This window comes from Podarcis bocagei, assembly GCF_964188305.1.
Source record: "Podarcis bocagei genome assembly, chromosome: 17".
NCBI classification, from domain to species: Eukaryota; Metazoa; Chordata; class Lepidosauria; order Squamata; family Lacertidae; genus Podarcis; species Podarcis bocagei.
Window position 1 is genome coordinate 12,085,536 of NC_138143.1, and position 20,645 is coordinate 12,106,180.

Here is a 20,645-nt window from a genome sequence, read left to right on the forward strand (position 1 = left end):
CAGGCACATCCTTCTCCCCGGGTCCTTCCACATATTTCATTCTCTTCTCTGTTCTTCTTTCGGAATCAGGCAAGGAAGTAGACTGTCTGGATGTGTAGAGGGCAGTCTGTTTGTACCAATTCCCTGCTTTTGCTGCTTGCTTGACGTGTGTCTTTGTGTGCATCTGTTTTAGGTAAAATTGTATATGTATTTTTACTATCCTCTCTTAACAAATCACGTTCTTTCCGGATGTGCTGCTGCTGCTGCACTGCATAATATGCAACATGGAATTTATCCACCAACAACACCTATCTGATCAGTGCAAAACTTCTTTGCTGGGTTGTTTCCTACAACTCTTGTTGCAAATGAATGGAAGGGCACTGGCCTTGAACCCAGGCCCAAGAAGGCGAGTGTTTGTCCTTGTCCTTCTGAAGGTGGGATGGCAAGAGAAATGCCCAAAGCCCAGATTTCCCACAGGTTCTGTGGCCCACTCCTCTCCCCAAGTAGCCAATCCTGACAAAGATGTGGACAGAATTAAGGTGTCTGGTGACAGTCTGCTGCTACGTGTCCCCGCAATTGAAAGTGACACTGAGCCCCTACTTTTCTAGGTGTGGGAAGTTCCACATTTCAAACAGTGCCCTGTTCCTGTATTAAGCATGTTATAAAGTGTCCCGTGTACTCATATTTATCCTTATTTTCTCTTTTGTATATCGTATATGTATCATATTCCGCAGTAAGGTGTCTCAGAGTGCTGAACCTTCTAGTCATTTTCTGTGCAACAATTGTGAGGATCTATAAAACTATTGTCCTTGTTTTGTACAAGCCCACGTTTTATGGGATGGCAGCCCACCAGTGGTGGCCTAGGGCTGCTGGCTTGATTTGTTCATTCACAGAGCCCATTTCTTCCATATACTGACAGCTCCTAATGAAGCCCCTCGTCAAAAAGGTGGAGTTTGAGCCTGACAAGATCCACATCTACCTGGATCAGGTGAGGCCTACTCAGATCTCTATCAGATTGACAAAGATCAGGGATATGTGGAAGGGGTTCTGGGGTAATGCTCTACCTTTGAGTCAGGCAAGGAGGGCATGGAAGTAAGGACCAAAGCAAAGCCCGCCCTAGCTGGGAGACATTTCCTTACTCCCTCTTTTTCCTTAAGCCAGAAGAAGTGTCCTGGGGAACTCAAAAACTTGCCTATCAGAGGGCTCATCCACACTTCTGCTTGCCCCGTGCCTAGAAAGTACAGTTCTGAGCAGTTTTCTGCTTGTCTTCTGCTAATAATAATAATAATAATAATAATAATAATAATAATAATAATTTATTGATATCCCGCCCAACTGGCTGGGTTTCCCCAGCCACTCTGGGCGGCTCCCAACAGAATATTTAAAACACGATAAAACATCATATATTAAAAACGTCCCTAGACAGGGTTGCCTTCGGATGTCTTCTAAAAGTTAGGTAGTTGTTGATTTCCTTGACATCTGATGGGAGAGCGTTCCACAGGTAGGGCGCCACTACTGAGAAGGCCCTGCAGCCCTGGTTCCCTGTAACCTCACTTTCCGCAGGGAGGGAACCACCAGAAGGTCCTCAGAGCTGGACCTCAGTGTCCGGGCTGAATGATGGGGGTGGAGATGTGGATTTGAGCAGCTTTCCCCTGGAAAACCTGTTTTTTGCCGCTAAGTCAGAACGAACATCAAGCCATGGAAAACCCGATTGCCATTTGGTCTGATTCAGCGGTAAACCCCAGATTTCTTTGGAGGCAAAAGCAGTGGGGCAATGGATGTGTGCAGTGGATGTGTGGACGAGCCCACATTGTAATTGATCCTAATTAGATTTGTTTGCCACCCCACCCCTTCTGATGGACGAACACACTTCCTGCCATTTTTATCTCCTACCCCTCTTTCCTGTCTTCAGCTGGATAGTGAAGTTCAAAACTACAGCGTGTCTGTGGAACAAGAAACAGAAGTGATGGATCTAAAGCCAGCAATAGTAAAAGTGTATGATTATTACCATCCAGGTAAGCATCTCATTGCTGGAAATGGGTACCATTCATCACAAAGTGCACCACAATCCTGCCTGTCTCCCAATCCCCTTCTCCCTAAGCATACGTGCTCCAAAGAACTCTGCCAGGGACATTCAGTAACCCTTCATTGCGATCCTTCTATGTCTGTTTTCATGCCAAGCATCTGCATGTGTGAAGTCATGCTAGTTGGACTTCTCCACACTTACCTTTGCCAAGGGTGGTGGTGGTGGGTTCTGCCACGGCGATTGCCCTGGGTGCATCGGGGTGGGGGAGAGCGCTACTCACACTGCCATCCCTGAGCCATCCCTGCACTGCATTGTGATGCTGCGATCTGAACGGATCCCAGCCTCGCAACGCGGCTTGGGGAGGGCGGCGTGAGAAGGATTTCAGCAGCCGTACACCCTTCGATCCCAGCTGTCAGGCGTGGAGAGTCCTCCCCTCCCTTTTTTAACTTCACAGATCAGAATTAACAAGCAGCTGATAGATTTATAGTCCTTTTATTACAGCGTCATGTTGCCAGCACAAATGTACAGCTCTCCGCAAGGAGAACAGTTGCCTAATCTAATCATCCTGGCTTCCGCAGCATTTTGGGCGCTGATGAGAAGTTCCTCCCTCCCTCTGACTCCTTTGTTCTCTGATACGTTCAGACCTCCAAGTCCATGGGGAGGGGAGCCCTCCACGCTCTCAAGAGATGTCTCTATAGCTGCCCCCTCCTTTCTGTTCTGTCGTCATTATCTCATAACTGGGTAATTCCCCCCCAAGCTGTTCAGCTTCTGCCTCTCTCTGAACATGCTGTGGGCAAGGGGGTGAGCGCGCAATTCTTCCCCCTCCAGCTCTCCATCAGAGAGAAGCTGGTCTGCCATGGAATGCATTCCCCAGTCCTCATCTTCAGACCATTCCCTGACACCAGCCCCTTGAGGGTGAGGCTGGGGTGGAAGGGCGCATTGTGTCCTTCTCACACCGCCCTCCCTGAGTGGGATTCCGCAACAGGGATGAGGAACTTGTGGACACAGAATCATAGAATTGTAAAGTTGGAAGGGACCCCAAGTGTCATCTAAACCAACCCTCTGCAATGCAGGAATCTCTTGGCCAACGTGAGGCTCAAAGCCATGACCCTGGGATTAGAAGTCTCAGGTTATCCTTCAGCTATCCTTCAGGTCCTCCAGATGCCATGGGACTCCAACTCCCATGTGCTCTCGCCAGCACGACCAATTGTCAGGGATGATGGTAGTTGTAGTTCAGAAACTTTTGGAGGACCCTGACTTCCTGCTGATGGGGGTGGGAGAGAGATTTGCTCTGGGGCTCGATCTCTGTCTCATGAATTGTTCTCTCTCATACACAGAAGACAGTGCGGAAGTTGAATATAACGCTCCCTGCAGCACAGGTAAGGATGGAACGAGGCTTGGGCACGTCAGAAAGGAGAGTCACATAATGCTCATAATGGCCGCTGGTGAGCTTTAGGTGGAATCGTGCAGGCATCCACTGTGCAAGAAGAACTCCCCTCCCTCCACATCATGATGGGTGGCTGGCCTGGACCCACAAAGGCTTAAGATATAGTGCCTTATTTTCTTCGCATTTCTTCCCACAGAGAGCACAAAGAAAGACCACCACTAGCTCTGCATCTGAGGCGTGAAGCAAACCCAGATGAACAGCACAATTGCTGCAGGAGATCTCCCATCTTAGGTCATTGTTTTGAGTCTGCTTTGTTAGGTCATGTACAGATGATGTCTTGGCTCCAAAGATCACTGTGTGCAAGCACAAAGGCACTTCTTCTTCTTCTTCTAATTTTTTATTATTTTATTCACATAATATACATTCTTTACAACAGACAACTCCAAAATAAAATCATATATAGCAAAACCATAAGTCTCATGTTTTAATTTACACTGATCTCCTTTCCAATACCTTTACTTGATATTTCTTGCTGCTTCCTGCTTTCCTTATAGAATCTTTATGGAATTTAAATCTCTTAAATCCTATTCCAATCTTTAACAATTTCAATTAATCCCTTCATCTCCCTCCCCCACAACCCAGTACTTCACCCGTGGGCGATCTTCTTTGCCTACTATTATTTTTGTTATTGTTGCGTTACTCATTTTATTTGTTATTCCATCCTTAATATAATATTATCCTATCTCCTTGCGCCTTTTAAACTTTTAAAGAATAGCACTTCTGTTAAGTTGTGGGTGACCATATCAGACAACACAGTGATTCTTCAAACAGCTCTTGTTTATTCACAGGCCAGAACAGAACTGAACTGAAGGGTTCAGCCAGCCTGCTTATATAGAGCTCCACTACAACGCAACAGTAACCACTTTCTGTAGCTATCCAATCACTGAACGTCACTTTCAATCCCTTATTTGCATATGTGGACCTGAGTGAAAACTATCTACAGTATCCCCCTGCTGGCCCAGGGTGAGAACTTCATTACATAACAGCTTCTTCATGTATGTGGGGAGCCCACTGATTCCCCCCTCCTGCTTGAAGTTCCTCCACCTCCTAAAATGCAGCCTCATGTGTTGCTCCATGGAGGTTCTGCCAACCCTCTGAAGCAGCTTCCCCCCCTGCAGTTAAGGGAGGAAACAGGCAGCTTTCCACACATGTGCAGAGGTGCTATTGCCATAATTGACTACAGTATACAAATTCTTTTTTCTTTTTTCTTTAGACCCCAGATTGTTTTCTGATCAGACAAGTTTTGCAGGTGTTTATAACAGCACATATACAGTGGTACCTTGGGTTAAGAACTTAATTTGTTCTGGAGGTCCGTTCTTAAGCTGAAACTGTTCTTAACCTGAGGTACCACTTTAGCTAATGGGGCCTCCCGCTGCTGCCATGTCGCCGGAGCATGATTTCTGTTCTCATCCTGAAGCAAAGTTCTTAACCCGAGGTACTATTTCTGGGTTATCAGAGTCTGTAACCTGAAGCGTATGTAACCTGAGGTACCACTGTAGTGTCTTGAAAGAGTTGCTATATATCCCCAGAAGAGAAACCAGCAAATTTGCAATAGGTACATGTTACAGGTGCCTATTGGATAATGCTCACGACAAGTGAGATTGACTAGACCAGAAGTTACTAACAAACTGGTCTAGTCAATTTCAAACACATCCCAGGTCCGACTAGGGTTCAGATTTAGGACGGAAAGTTAATGAGCCTTCCCCCTCCCGCCAGTGAGACATCTCTGTAATGTATGTATGACCAGTTCCCAGTTTCATAATGGTCCCCACTGTTCAGAAAAATTGTCTGAACACATATTAGAATCATGTGATGACCTGGAATAAATTAGGTCACCTTCGTCCCTCATCCTTAAGCAATTAATCTATTTCTAAAAGCAGTTGGTAGGGATGTGAGTGGCACTGTGGGTTAAACCACAGAGCCTAGGACTTGCCGATCAGAAGGTCGGTGGTTCAAATCCCCACGACGGGGTGAGCTCCCGTTGCTCGGTCCCTGCTCCTGCCAACCTAGCAGTTCGAAAGCACGTCAAAGTGCAAGTAGATAAATAGGTACCACTCCGGCGGGAAGGTAAACGGCATTTCCGTGCGCTGCTCTGGTTCGCCAGTAGTGGCTTAGTCATGCTGGCCACATGACCCGGAAGCTGTACGCCGGCTCTCTCGGCCAATAAAGCGAGATGAGCGAGATGAGCACCGCAACCCCAGAGTCGGTCACAACTGGACCTAATGGTCAGGGGTCCCTTTACCTTTACTAAAAGCAGCTGGTAGAAGCAAGTGAGAGAACACATCTAGGTCACAGAGATGTGACGGTTTGGGGGTGGGCTGGACCATTAGGGGACCCCCGCATGCCTCCCTCCCAAGCTAGTATAGAAACTGGGGCTTAGGGGGTTCAGATGTTCTCTGATGTCTGAGTTATTAAATACTTAAGGCTTTATAAACTACTTCCTCTTTCAGAACAGTGAATGCATCACTTTTTAAAGCAGTGTTTTAAAGTAGTATTTTGAGAGCCAATTCATATTGCTGTTTGAGATGTAGTACAGTTGTACTTCTGAATTCTGGAAGTCCGTTTGACTTCTGAAATGTTCAGAAACCAAAGCGTGGCTTCTGATTGGCTTCAGGAAGCTCCTGCAGCCAATCGGAAGCCACAGAAGCCCCATCAGGCTTCCAAAAGAATGTTAGAAAACTGGAACACTCACTTCTCGGTTTTGATCGTTCAGCAGCCTGAATGTTCGACTGCCAAGGCATTCGGGAGCCGAGGTATGACTGCAGTAATGATAACATTGCTGTGCCATTTGACTGGGTTCCTATGCAGGAAAAAGCTTAGGGCTTCATGTTGAGAAAGTGCTTTCAAATGTTGTAGAATGCAGACTACAATTTCCCAGGTACGTTGAATCCTGAATCCAGAGCCTCTGTACAATATAACCTCTGGCACCTCTTCTCACTTGCCTCACTCCACCTTCTGAATTGGCTGAAAGAAGCCGAGTGCTTGAAAACAGGCAGATGCATTTGGAATATAGGAAAAGAGCTGGAAAGTTTGTTTTGATGCATGCAAGTTTTCCAATTTTTGAAGTCTATTAAGCTCACAGAGAAGCTCTGGAATTTTCAGACACTGATTCTGATGGGGAGTGGGGTTTGCTATGCTTCCTACTTTCAAAGATGTATTATTTACGGTACTTGGATGGGGCTGGTTATAATATGGGTTCGAAATAGCTTTGCCATACAGTCACTATGAAAATTGCTGTGTATAACGAAGATACATTATTGAAGAGTTTGTCCAATTATAGTGCTTGCAATGATGATTATTTTCTGAAATAAAAAAGAGTGTTTCTGGATAAGGTGCTGAGCATTTATGGCAGGAGACCCACTATGCTGGTGCGATGCCAGATGTACCACTGCCAGAAGTACCACTGCCACAACGTGAACCAGTACAACTGCTCAGATGTGCTGGTGGAAAGCTACACATCTGCTACCCCAGAGCAGATACCCAAACTGGGCAGAGTTAGAGGTATCTCAGGAGAGTAGAACCACCCCCTATGCAACAACCACCCAATGTAGAGGAGGAAACAATAAATTGCCACCTCCAACCTGCCCACAATCCCATGATGGCAGTCCAACAGGAAGTGGCATTTTAACAGAGCGGCACACTTTCATTCTTTAAATTGAAGCTGTATTATCACATATTAAGAGATGGTTTTTGCATGTTAAGGCAAATTAGTATTTTTAAATGGAATCGGTGTCTGCACAAGGATTCTGTTAAGGCAGCTGCCGCATGGCAGTCATGGGATGGAGAACCAACAGCCAGCTACAGAGCTGCAGGCAGCCATGTCCAGCTCTTTAAAATCAACGAGTGTGTTCTTTTCTGCCATTTGTGGAGTTGGGTTGGTGGAATCCAGATTGGAAGGGTTTGGAATAGGGCAGGTCAGTTTTGGAAGAGTGATCATTTTGATCATGGCTATTTCATCCGAGAGAGTGAAGTTAGTATTGTTCCATCTCCTCCGGCCATTGTTAATTTGTTGCCACAGGAGGTTCTAGTTGTGGAGGTATAGTTTGTTGAGGTTTCTGGTTATTTGTGCCCCAAAGTGTCTGAATTTGGTATGGCAGAGTTTTATCTTTCTGATGTTGGAAAATTCTTTTTGTATATGAGGTGGGGTGTTGAAACACATAGCCTGGGACTTTGCGTTTTATTTGTAAGCCCAACACCATTCTGAATGTGTTGTGTGATTGCTGTGTTTGTGAGGTCTGGTGTTGTGACCATCAGGTCATCTGCAAAGAACCCTGATTTATAGGTTTTGCCTTTTATTATCACTCTCTTGATGTCAGGGGCTGCCCGGATTCGGATTGCTAGGATGAATAGGAAGCGAGACAGTGGGCACCCTTGTTTTGTGCCTCTTTGTACTGCTATGGTATTAGAGTCCATATCATTGATCCTACATTTTGCTGAAGCTTGGGAACCAAGCCACAGTTCAGCAAGGGTGTCTGACACCCATAGAGGCTAGTGGCACGGGGTGCCAGGGCGCCAAGTTCTGGAGGGTGCCAGGGAAGAGGCGGAGGCTGAATGCGGCACCTCCTGGCATCAGGTCACCGCCCTCGCCCGCCTCCACCATGCTGCACCAAAGCAGCGCCGCGCCTGGAGCCTCCATCTGCTGTGGCACGAAGCAGCCAGCTGAGCCGGGAGGTGCCACATCTAGCCACTGCCCTCCTCCTCCAGCCCCGCCGGCAGCGCTGTCCTCCCTAAAAAACTCTGGGAAACCGGGGTGGGGGTGGGGGTGGAGGGAGCTTTGTACCACGGCGCCAGATATGCTTAAGACAGCCCTGTCTGTCACACAGTTCATAAGAAAAGTAGTAAAGTTTATTTTTAGAAGTTTGACTGGAGGAACATTACTGTTTGAGACAGAAAAATCAGGACTTAAGTGCATACATCATAAAAATAATTCCTAACTTATTAAAAAGCATAACAATCATTTGAAGACACAAGTAGACAAACGAGATGCTAAACACATTATTTTAAATTGTATCAATGTCCATTTTAAAATTAATAGCAGGTCTGGGGGCAATTTTAATTGGGACTGCTGCAGGCAAGTAGGTAGGGGAGGTTTTATCCTACTGCCCTGCTGTGATCTGAAGAACCCATTCCACACCCTGCAGTTGCTGTTACCCTTGAAAGGGAAGTTAATTGTGCCTAACAGTGATTTTCAGAGGTTACCTTCATGAGAACATTAGAAGAGCTGTGCTGGATCAGGCCAAAGGCCGATCCAGTCCGGCATCCTGTTCTCACAGTGGCTAACCAGATGGGACTCAGGCAAGCAGAACATGAGAGCAACAGGGCACTCCCCACTGGTGATTCCTAGCAACTGCAATTAAGAGGCATACTGCCTCTGACAGAGGAGGTAGAAGAAGGACATCTTGCCTAGTAGCCAATGAAAGCCTTGTCCTCCACAAATTTGAGCTTGACATCAATACCAGAAAATGTCCTAGAAAAGATAATTCAGCAGTCAGTCTGTGAGCACTTAGAAAAGGATGCTGTGATTACTAAGACCCAGCATGGGTTTCTCAAAAACAAGTCATGCCAGATGACTCTCATATCTTTTTTTTTTTTTTACAGAGTTACAAGCATGGTAGATCAGGGGAATGCTGTGGACATAGTGTATCTTGATTTCAGTAAGGCTTTTGACAAAATCCCTCATAATATTCTTGCGAGGCAGTTTGTAAAACGTGAGTTGAACGAGGTAACTGTTAGGTGGATTTGTAGCTGGTTGACTGGCCGAACCCAAAGACTGCTCATTAATGCTTCCTTGTCATCCTGGAAAAAAGCGACAAGTGGGGTGCTGTCTTGGGCCTGTCGTTGGTCAATGTCTTTATAAATGTGTTTGTTATCGCGTCTAGTTTGCCCATGAAATAAAAAGATATTTAAGGCTTGGCAAAAGAATCATCAGAACTTTCTGCTGTTAAGGAGATCACAGATCCTCTAATGACAGAAGGTAATGGTCCACAGCACCTGAGATAACTCAGAAAGGCCTGTGAAGAGAGATGAAGTTGGAGAGTTTAGGGTGGAGCAGGATTCTTCTATGACAGCTGTTGCAGAGAGAAAAGGAGCAAGGTTCATAGGATACTAGTGGGCAGAAGTTAGAGGCAAAAGGATTGGGGTGGCTCTATCAAAAGCTCGGGCAACCCAGACGCCCAGGGAGTCTTTTTCCTCCTCCTCCTGAAAGTAACTACAGGCATTTTGGGAATAGCAGTATGGAAGGGTAGGCAAGTTCACTCAAAGAAATTTCACACGTTTTGGACTCATCTCTTTCAAAGTAGAACTTACCTGAGGATGGAGTCCAGTTGTTGGGAATAAAACTCTATTGAAGTCAAGAAATCCCACAGTGGTGAAATGTATTCTTCATTCCTTTGGTGAGCTACAAATGTTCTCCAACAATATAAATAATCTGAGGGAATAAATAGGTTGTCAGTCTAAGGGCTTGTCCGCCCTTCTGCTTGTCCTGTGTCTAGAAAGCATGGGTCCAAGTGGTTTCTGAGCACAATTCAAAGTGTGCCCTAAACAGCCTCAGTCTAGTATACCTGAAGGAGCGTCTCCACCTCCATCATTCTACCCAGACACTGAGGTCCAGCGCCGAGGGCCTTCTGGCGGTTCCCTTGCTGCGAGAAGCCAAGTTACAGGGAACCTGGCAGAGGGCCTTCTTGGTAGTGGCACCCGCCCTGTGGAACGCCCTCCCACCAGATGTCAAAGACAAGAAGAAGAAGAAGAAGAGGGGGAGTTTGGATTTGATACCCCGCCTTTCACTCCCTTTAAGGAGTCTTAAAGCGGCTAACATTCTCCTTTCCCTTCCTCCCCCACAACAAACACTCTGTGAGGTGAGTGGGGCTGAGAGACTTCAAAGAAGTGTGACTAGCCCAAGGTCACCCGGCAGCTGCATGTGGAGGAGCGGAGACACGAACCCGGTTCCCCAGATTACGGAACTACCGCTCTTAACCACTACACCACACTAACTACCAAACTTCTGAAGGCAGCCCTGTTTAAGGAAGCTTTTAATGTTTAATAGGTTATTGTATTTTAGTATTTTGTTGGAAGCTGCTCAGAGTGGCTGGGGAAACCCAGTCAGATGGGCGGGGTATAAATAATAATAAATAACAATAACAATAATATAATAATAATACTAATTTTGCCTTTGTCCCATAATTCCCCCTGAAAAACACACTATATATTGCCAGTGGTGTAGCATTTGGGGGGGAGGGCAAGAGAGGCCGTGGTCCTGGGCATACAATTTTGACAGGGCACAAACCAGGCACCCCCATGCGGGGATGCCTGTCAGTCCTGCCTGCTGCTGGAGGTCCCTGGGCACCAGAGTCCTGCCTGGCCTCACCACCATGTCCCTGGCCCCCTTACTGAATGGCTGCCTGGCTAGTACTCGCTCATTCCTCCCTTGGATGGTGAGTGGCCACGGGTACAGGTGTAGGGAAGCAGGCCCAGTGTTCCTCTCCATGGGCATCAGTGGATTCACTCGCCAAGGGCCACATCAGCTGGCTGGGTTCCCCCCTGCACAGGTGGGCAGGAAGCACAGCACAGCCCTGCTTGGTTCCGGTAGTGAGGACTGGGCCGGCGTGGTGGGCTCCATTCACCCTCTGTTCCCCACCCGACACCTGAACGCCCCGGGCACCAGCAAAAGACGCTACACTGCTGTTTACTGCTGAATCAGAGCAAATGTCAACCCATGGAAAACCCGACCGCTCATAATTTTCCTTCTTGCAAAATGTCAGGCATGGAAAATACCCTTCTCCCCTAGTATTTATGGTTTTTATTCAGTCGTCTGGGTGCAAGACAAAGAATCCATGTCTCCACGCAAAGGAGACATTGCCTACTATGAGTCCCTCCTCTTCCATCCCCAACAACATCCTGAGTACCTATGCAAATTCCCAAGAGTCACACTCCTTTGCATTCTCTGTTATTCTCCTTGGAGAATGAGGTACCCCCAGACTCTCCAGGGAGGTCTCTGCTGGCTGCTCTCTCCCTCCCTCCACCCCGTCCTCTACTATCTCGTAACTAGGCATCTCTTCATTCAGCTGTAATTCAACCCTCCTCCACTTGAAACTGCTGAAGACAAGAGGGGTGTGAACCTTCCCACTCCCCCTCTTCTCCCAAGAGGAGCCAAGCAGTCCGAGAGGACACTTCCCAGCCTTCCTGTTCAGTCCAGTCCCTGACACAAAAGGTATGGGGAAATGGGTTTACTATATAAGATGTATTGTTTACCAACCCCCTGCCTAGTCTTTTGTCCACCACCCATTTGCTAATTATAAATTAAGCTTGCAACCTACCAGCCAGCTGCATGATGTATATCCGGACTCCAAAATTAGCCAAGTCCCTGAGGCCTTTCTGATTGCACCTGTAATTATGATTGAATAATTTTGCAGCACGTATCTCCAGGGTCACATTTGGGTGTTCCTGCAAGAATTGCTTTATACGGCCACTACATTTACCACAAGGACTCCATGTTAGAAACCAAGTGACAGTGCATGGGGTGGTTGTCCGACGGTCTATCTCCTCGCAGGCATTTTCCAAAAAGTTGATTTCAGCATGGTGGGTGCTGTTGCTTGTACACCAGTTTCTCCAGTACCTGCGACTTTGTCCCCAGCGGATTTCATACAGGAGATGAGTACGCTCCGGTCGTCCTATAGGGGTGTAATTCCGCCAAAACGCATCTGGTTCGAGTTGCCACCTTTAGGGCAAATGAGACAACAGACAGTCAACGTTTCATCACTCATCAATGTCCGAATCACATAAGGCCATGCATTTTCCGAACCAGTGTCTGGATGCAATAATGGACAATTAACTGAAACTGGATACTGGGAAGTCTGGTTCCTATGGCTGGGTGGTTCCCAGGTCTAGGAGTAGAGTAATGTGCCCAACCTGCCTGGATTTGAATCCCCCTAAATGGATTAGTATGCACCCTGGGAGTGCTCCTTGATTCATTTCTGCCCTTGGAAGCCCAAGCAACTGTTAGTGACCAGAAGTGTCTTCTTCCACCTTTGGCTGCTATTCCAGCTACAACTGTTCCTGGACCAGGCTTGGCTGGCCACTGTGACTCATGCACTGGTAATCTCTAAATTGTCTTACTGTAATGTACTTAATCTACATAGGGCTTCCCTTAGGACTGATCCAGAAGCTGTCACTGGTGCAGGATGTTGCAGTGAGGTTACTCAGTGGAGTGACCTATTGCACAGATGATGACGACGACGATAATTTTATTATTTATACCTGCTATATAACTCCTGACTAAAGAACCCCAATACCAGTCGGACACGGCTCAGACTCTTGGAATAATGGCGTTCCCCTGAGTGAATCTCCACCCCCTCTGTCTCTCCCACTTCCTCACCTATCACTTGTACGGGTGCAGCTATGTGCCCTCTGCCTCTAAGCTCTTTGCTCTCCTACTTTCAAGGCTCAGTGTGGTGTAGTGGTTAAGAGCGGTAGTCACATAATCTGGGTAACCGGGTTCGCGTCTCCGCTCCTCCACATGCAGCTGCTGGGTGACCTTGGGCCAGTCACACTTCTTTGAAGTCTCTCAGCCCCACTCACCTCACAGAGTGTTTGTTGTGGGGGAGGAAGGGAAAAGGAGATTGTTAGCCGCTTTGAGACTCCTGAAGGGGAGTGAAAGGCGGGATATCAAATCCAAACTCTTCTCTTCTTCTTCTTCTTCTTCACTGGATTCTGGGAGATGGAGGGTCTGGGATGCTTTCTAAAGACACTGTGCCCGTCAGTTGTTGCCCTCTTGGTGCTCCCCCCCCTTATTTCCCAGCTTCCCACCTCATCTGCCTCTGAGCTGTGGCATCCCTCAAACCCCTGTTGTAATTCTGAACTGTCTTCTTCTTCTCTGGAGGGGTCAGGCAGGGGAGGTCTCCACCATTCCTCCTCTGTCCACTCCCTGACACTGAAACAACTCAGAAGCAGAAAGGTAAAGAAATGCAATGAAAAAGGCAAAAGCAAAAACTAACACAAAAAGGAACAGAACTACTGTACTATACAGAAGTGGACATTTGCAAAGAGAAATATCTGATACTTCTAGTTACTGCATAATTTGTTTGAAGCTGGTTCTTAGTGCTTCTGTCTCCTCAATGTAGATTATTATTATTATTTGTGCCCCACCCATCTGACTGGGTTGCCCCAGCCACTCTGGGCAGTTTCCAGCATATACAGAAACATAATACAGTGGTACCTCGGGTTACATACGCTTCAGGTTACATACGCTTCAGGTTACAGACTCCACTAACCCAGAAATAGTACCTCGGGTTAAGAACTTTGCTTCAGGATGAGAACAGAAATCGTGCTCCGGCGGCGCGGCAGCAGCAGCAGGAGGCCCCATTAGCTAAAGTGGTGCTTCAGGTTAAGAATAGTTTCAGGTTAAGAACGGACCTCCGGAGTGAATTAAGTGCTTAACCTGAGGTACCACTATAAAACAATAAACATTAAAAACTTCCCTATGTCTTCTAAAGGTTGTATAGTTATTTATCTCCTTGACATCTGATGGGAGGGCGTTCCACAGGGTGAGCATCGCTACCCAGAAGGCCCTCTGCCTGGTTCCCTGTAACCTCACTTCTCGCAGTGAGGGAACCACCAGAAGGCCCTCGGAGCTGGACCTCAGTGTCCGGGCTGAACGACTGAGTTGCTTTCTATGTTTCGAGTGCAATATACAAAATTGCCTTTCTTACCTATGCTTGTTGCCTCTGACTAATGAACCTGTTGGAAGTAAATTACACAATTAAGCAACACAGCTTTTCAAACCTTCTAAAGAATTGTCACTTTAAAAATAATGGCTACAAGGCAATGCACAGTTATGCACACATATTGAAATCGATGACATTTAAGTATGTACAACCCCATTATGACAAGTTTTCTCTTTGACTTCCCTTTTCCTGTATGATTTGTACTGAATGTCGGAAGCCAAAGACCACACAGAGGGAATTTTGAAATGGCTATAAATCAGAATGTAGGGCAATACAGCTGCAAAACAGAAGACCCACGCAGCATTTCAAGGACTACAGAATGGTGCTGATGCTGTCATAGGTGACAACCAGCAAAAATACTTCTTATTGTACTAGGATCTGCTCATGGATTATATATACATGTAGACATACAGACAAACAATATATATTGACGAAGATGCATATATATGGGCTTGTCAACACTTCTCCTTGTCCCGTGTCTAGGAAGAATGGGTCCAAGTGGTTTGCTGTTTGCCCTGCGATTCAGCAGTAAAGACTGGGTTTCCCGAGGAGAAAGTGGCAAAACAAGTGGAAGTCTGATTGAGCCTTAAGCCAAACAGCTTTATCTGCAAGATCATACACATATATGCATACACGATGCAATTTCACAGGCAGGATTTGACTGTAAGGCAACCTCTTCCCTTTACAGTATTCTGGTTAACGTAGGCAATATCTCCCTATTACAAATCTGACCAAACTACAGCGCCTCAGTCTCATGTGTGAAAATACCCTATGGACTGCCAGGATGTTATCATATAGCAGGCATGTCCAACCGGTAAATCACCTGTTGATCCTTGTCGATCACGGGATCCTTAGCGATCACTGGATTAAAAAACTCCTCCCCCCTCCCCACCCAAAGCTCAACAACTCTGGCCACTCCCCTCTAAAAAAAGCTAAAGAATTCCAACGACAATGGGTAGATCACTGTCAGTTTTTTTATATTGGGAGTAGATCGCAATCTCTTGGGAGCTGGACGTGCTGCCATATAGTAAAGGTAAAGGACCCCTGGATGGTTAAGTCCCATCAAAGGTGACTATGGGGTTGTGGTGCTCATCTCGTTTTTAGGCCGAGGGAGCCGGTGTTTGTCCACAGACAGCTTTCTGGGTCACATGGCCAGCACGACTAAACAGCTTCTGGCGTAATGGAACACCGTAATGGAAGCCAGAATGCACGGAAAAGACATTTACCTTCCTGCCACAGAGGTACAAATTTATCTACTTGGACTGGCGTGCTTTCAAACTGCTAGGTTGGCAGGAGCTGGGACAGAGCAACGGGAGCTCACCCCATTGTAGTAGTAGTAGCAGCAGCAGTAGCAGTAGTAGTAGTAATAATAATAAAAATTTATTTATACCCCGCCCTTCCCAGTTCAAAAACCGGGCTCAGGGCGGCTAACAACAAATTTAAAACACTTATTGTAAAAGCAGCATAAAATACAGTATAAAAACATGAATAACAATAAAATTCAAAGTTCAGAAACCAATTTGGGGAAAATCCATCTAATAAGCATTAGATAACCACCAGGGCTATCTGGCTGAATTTGTCCTACTTGGGCCAACGAGGATTGTAGGGATTTGAACCACTGACCTTCCGATCAGCAAGGCTAAGAGCAAGTGCCACCCACAAGTAGTATGTTCATCACATGCTGTATTTCAACCACTGCAAAAATGATAACTGTGCAATGGGGGGGTGGTAGGTGAGAATTCATTGAGAATTCATGACAATTCATGAGAAAAAAGCATGCCCTCATTGAATCCACCCACAGAACTGGAATTTTACCTCTTCTTGTCAGCAGCTGTTGATCCATCTTGCTGTGCTTCCCGCATCTGGACTTGTTGCTTCTTATATACGAAGCATTCTTTGTTTCACTTTCTATTCCCTAGAAAGGGCTCATGGTAACAAACGAAACTCCAGCATATACTTATTTATTTATTTGCTCATTTATTTAATAGCACATCCTTCAGCAGAAAGTCCCAGGGCAGGTTACAAAAGCACCGCAATTATGGAGAAATACAAATTACATTCACACCATAAACAATGGCAAACAACAGCAATTCCTAATAATTCTCACATTTTTGCAATGCATTTCCCCCCAATAAATATTGCATCTGTGTACGATGTTCTCGCAGATATCTGCATTTTTTTTGCAGACTTTTGTGAAATATTTGCATCCCCCAAATATACCCATTGTGGGGTTGGATTGCTGCACTTCAAAAATCATATGTTTCAAAGGACAAGCTGTGTTTTGGTCACTCAAGGGAGAACTAGATATATTCACATTAAGATAGGAACTGAATTCTCCCTGCCATACAATAATCCCTTTCCAACTCCTCAACCCTTTACTGTCTCACAGTTTTTCCTTGTTGAACACTCTCCCCTCCACCCCACAAAGAGCACCCACTGATTCCACCCTCTCCCAGCTGACTCTCAACTGTTAACCCTTTCCAAATCTCTTCACAGACCTGGGGCTGGGTCCACATCCCCTTTCCCTCTAGGGTGGCCACCTGAAAAAGAGGACCCAGCTCTTTAGAAAAGAGCTTGTAAATTTGGGCATTTGGTCCTTTGTTCCTTTCTTCCTGCCTAACCAAGTGATCCTTCTGTTCTTTGACCAACTCACAAACCAGCTTCAGGGATAAAGAAGAAGAAGAAGAAGAGTTTGGATTTGATATCCCACTTTATCACTACCCTAAGGAGTCTCAAAGCGGCTAACATTCTCCTTTCCCTTCCTCCCCCACAACAAACACTCTGTGAGGTGAGTGGGGCTGAGAGACTTCAAAGTGTGACTGGCCCAAGGTCACCCAGCAGCTGCATGTGGAGGAGTGGAGACGCGAACCCGGTTCACCAGATTACGAGACTATCGCTCTTAACCACTACACCACACTGGCTCTTGGGGCATTGCCACTGCCATGTGTGCAAGGCCTGAAGAGGTAATATCCGCCCTCCCTTCCCCACAGGTGGATGGGGTTTGCGGCACCGAGCGGGGCTCACCTGGGCAGGTACCACCCACCTGCTTAGGCTGGCCTTTGACCCACCCTTGGCCAGGGAGGACAATGGACGGCCGGCCGGGGGTGGACCTAAGGCCAAAAGAAAAGAGGCCGACTCCATTGTCCAAGCCTCTTTTGCTGTTCTTCCTTCCAGGATCACCCACCCACCCTCCCTCAAATTAATAATTTATTGCCTCCATAATTGCATCCTAGGTCAGCGGTCTTCAAGTTAATGAGTCTTTCCTTACAGGCTAATATTTTGCGTTCCAGGTCAGCGTGTTGTAAACAAAAATTGCCCTTTTTCCTTATGGGGTATCCAAGAGCCCATATAGAGTCCTTACATAGGTTCCCTATTGGTAGGAAAGAATAACAGAGGCCAACCAGAGAATATTGAGAAGCAAAGCAGCTAATAAGCTTGATCTTTATTGATCTGTTGCAACAGGGTGCTCCCCTCACCCACAGGAGAGACGAGGAACTCAGAAAAATGGCGCGCAAAGCCTTATACAGTGGTGCCTCGCAAGATGAAAAGAATCTGTTCTGCGAGTCTCTTCATCTTGTGGTTTTTTCGTCTTGCGAAGCAAGCCCCTTAGCGGATTAGCGCTATTAGCGGCTTAGCGGGTTTAGCGGATCAGCTGATAAGCGGCTTAGCGGATCAGCTGTTAAGTATCTTAGCGGCTTAGGATCAGATGATACGCGGCTTAGCGGCTTGGGAAAAAGGGGGGGGGAGGAAAAAAAACCCGCAGGAACTCGCAAGACATTTTCGTCTTGCGAAGCAAGCCCATAGGAAATTCGTTTTGCGAAGCACCTCCAAAACGGAAAACGCTTTCGTTTAGTGGGTTTTCTGTCTTGCAAGGCATTCGTCTTGCGGGGCACCACTGTAAAGACTTTTGAAATTGCCACACTGTAGATCAAGACCACCCCCAGAAACATCATACATACATCACAGAAGGGGAGTAACCCAAGACCACCCCTCAGATACATCACACCTACATCACAAAAAAGGCGGTCTAAACAGAAATTTGAATGTTGTTTTTCTCCTGTCATTGTTTATCTCCTGTCTGGCAGGTTACTTGATTGGATTTCCTGGGGAGCCTGGCCAGTCTTTTGTAATGATAAATACTTAGTTCCTGGGTCATGTCACAGGCTCACACCCTATTCAAACACTGACATACCCATAAGACAGGATTTGTGAAGGAAAAGACAATGGGGAGGCTTTTCCATTTTCCTTTTGAAGGGGAACAGTTAGGGTTACCCCAAAAAGCCCTAAAATTGTTTGTGAATCCCCCCCCCAAGCCAGGCCTCGCCTCAAGCATTAAAACTGCATTTCCTCTAAGACAAAAAACATTAGCTAAGCACATTCCGCTCTGCTGTAACAAAGGTAGCTGAATAGAACAATGCTTTCTTCATTTCTCAAGCTAGTTGGCCTTGTTAACCAGATTGCAACTTTTCATTCCTGGAACTGTGCCACTAGAGCAACAGAAAAGTAACACATCTTTGGACACGCTGAGCGCAAGGCTCTCACCCCCCTTTCTTGGGAAGAGTCCAAATTACAGTGGTGCCCCGCAAGACGAATGCCTCGCAAGACAGAGAACTCACTAGACGAAAGAGTTTTCCATTTTGGAGGTGCTTCACTAGATGAATTTCCTATGGGCTTGCTTCGCAAGACGACAATGTCTTGCGAGTTCCTGCGGTTTTTTTTTTCCTTCCCCCCCCCCTTTTCTAAGCCGCTTATCAGCTGCTCCGATCAGCCGATAAGCCGCTAAAAGCCGCTAATAGCGCTAATAGCGCTAACCCGCTAATCTGTCAATGTGCTTGCTTCGCAAGACGAAAAAACCGCTAGACGAAGAGAATCACAGAACGGATTCTTTTCGTCTTGCGAGGCACCACTGTAGTCCCAAGACAGCAGCTTTCTGTTCATGCTCAGGAGACACATGGGAGGAGAAAGGGGAGGGAACTGGAAGAGGGATATATACTCTGTGTACATGCATGTGAACTCGTGCATGTTTTTGTGAGTTATCACACTTGCTCCTCTGCCCTCCCCGGGATGGCAGAATAAAAAAGCTCTTTCTCTGGATTTAACCCCTTGGTGTCGTTTGGCTCCTTTCGTCTCTGCTCGGGTGCAACATTTTCCTATCCATAGTTAAAAGGGCTTAGAAAGGCTACATTTCGACCTTGCAGAGAAAACATTTGGTCAGTTTGAGACAGTTCGGGAATCAATATGGTTCCAGGTCAGTCTTCCTGTGCTGATCTATGTATGTGCTTGGTTGGTACACTTATGAACATTTAACATATATCTAAGACCTCAAAATTCCTATCACAAGCGGGTGCTGCTGCGGTCGTAAGATGGTTGCTGTATTCAGAACCGGGAAGGAATTTTCCCTGCATTGGCAGGTTTTGCCTTCCAAGTAGCATTTTGTCACAACTATGGGGGTTTTAGGCCTTGGCAAGGTATCCTTTAGTCTAACATCAAGTCGGGGGGAATGCATTCATGCTCCCCCCCCATGCGGTGACGCTTGCAGGGCCCGTTAAAGGGCAAAAACCGGGAGTCCCTGGCCCTAGAGCAGCGGCATGTAGGTCAAACTCCCAGGATGAGGTCGGTGGAAGGGCATGCTGTGTAAGTTTGCGTTTTGCAGTCCCGTCTCACTGGACCTCATCTGCCTGCATATCCTCAGCCAGGCGGGCTGAGAGGGTTACCTGCCAAGGCCTGTGCCAAGTTTCCCACTTCCGAAGCTCAATAAAGTTGTGGCCAATTTGAACCCATACTCTGGTCTCTTGTCTCATCATTTGGGGTAAAGGTGTAGGCACCACAGACAGGGTTTAGTGCGTGTGCCCGCAATTTCCTCTTGCCCTGTGGAACACCCTCCCATCAGATGTCAAAGAAATAAACAACTATCTGATGCTTAGAAGGCATCTGAAGGCAGCCCTGTTTAGGGAAGTTTTTAATATCTGACGTTTTAATGTCTTTTTAATCTTTTGTTGGGAGCCACCTGCAGCTTGAAGAACAAGTCATTGTATGCTGAACATATCTGAGTTTTCAGGGGATGATGCCCCTGCCCTGTCTCAAGACAATCCTGTTCTCTCTGTGTGGCGCTCCCTCCTTCTGCCACTTGGCAAAACCTTTGACAAGGGATTATAAAGCCAGGGGTTATTGCAGGGCTGAGTCATCCCTTTAGCTTCCCAGTTCTGACTGAGTGTGAGAGACCCTTTGCCAAACCATACAAGCTCTGCTCTTGATCCTGGGACTGGCCCTGGTCAGCACATTTGCCTTTCACGGGCCCTTGATTCACGATAATAGACTGATCTATGATGAAAAGGTAAGAGATTTTCAAAGGTATGTGTGAAAATACCCTATGGACTGCCAGGATGTTACCATATACAGTGGTACCCCAGGTTAAGTACTTAATCCGTTCCGGAGGTCTGTTCTTAACCTGAAACTGTTCTTAACCTGAAGCACC

General features: G+C 46.6%; 2 protein-coding genes across 6 annotated transcripts in view; one reads left to right on the top strand and one right to left on the bottom strand.

Moving 5' to 3' along the window:
- The window catches only part of LOC308576586 (alpha-2-macroglobulin-like protein 1), an 88,324-nt gene extending 84,464 nt beyond the window's left edge, over positions 1-3,860 (top strand). For all 4 annotated transcript variants that reach the window (XM_081176084.1, XM_081176083.1, XM_081176085.1 and 1 more), the window contains 4 exons: positions 899-967; positions 1,892-1,994; positions 3,343-3,384; positions 3,589-3,860. In XM_081176084.1, the coding sequence (XP_081032210.1) occupies positions 899-967; positions 1,892-1,994; positions 3,343-3,384; positions 3,589-3,614 (240 nt within the window). In that variant the 3' untranslated portion in view covers positions 3,615-3,860. The remainder of the gene's footprint in view (positions 1-898; positions 968-1,891; positions 1,995-3,342; positions 3,385-3,588) is intronic.
- A 4,420-nt stretch (positions 3,861-8,280) lies between these two features.
- LOC308576943 (C->U-editing enzyme APOBEC-1-like) lies at positions 8,281-16,549 on the bottom strand. 2 transcript variants are annotated; one of them, XM_081177056.1, is made up of 5 exons: positions 15,986-16,549; positions 14,156-14,183; positions 11,765-12,165; positions 9,759-9,879; positions 8,281-9,463 (listed from the first exon to the last, which is right to left on the bottom strand). In XM_081177056.1, exons 1-5 carry the CDS (start codon positions 16,011-16,013, stop codon positions 9,454-9,456), a joined length of 588 nt encoding a protein of 195 aa, XP_081033182.1. In that variant the 5' UTR covers positions 16,014-16,549; the 3' UTR covers positions 8,281-9,453. The 2 variants fall into 2 exon arrangements, with proteins under 2 accessions (XP_081033182.1, XP_081033183.1); XM_081177057.1 differs by lacking the exon at positions 14,156-14,183.
- Between the last annotated feature and the right edge of the window lie 4,096 nt (positions 16,550-20,645).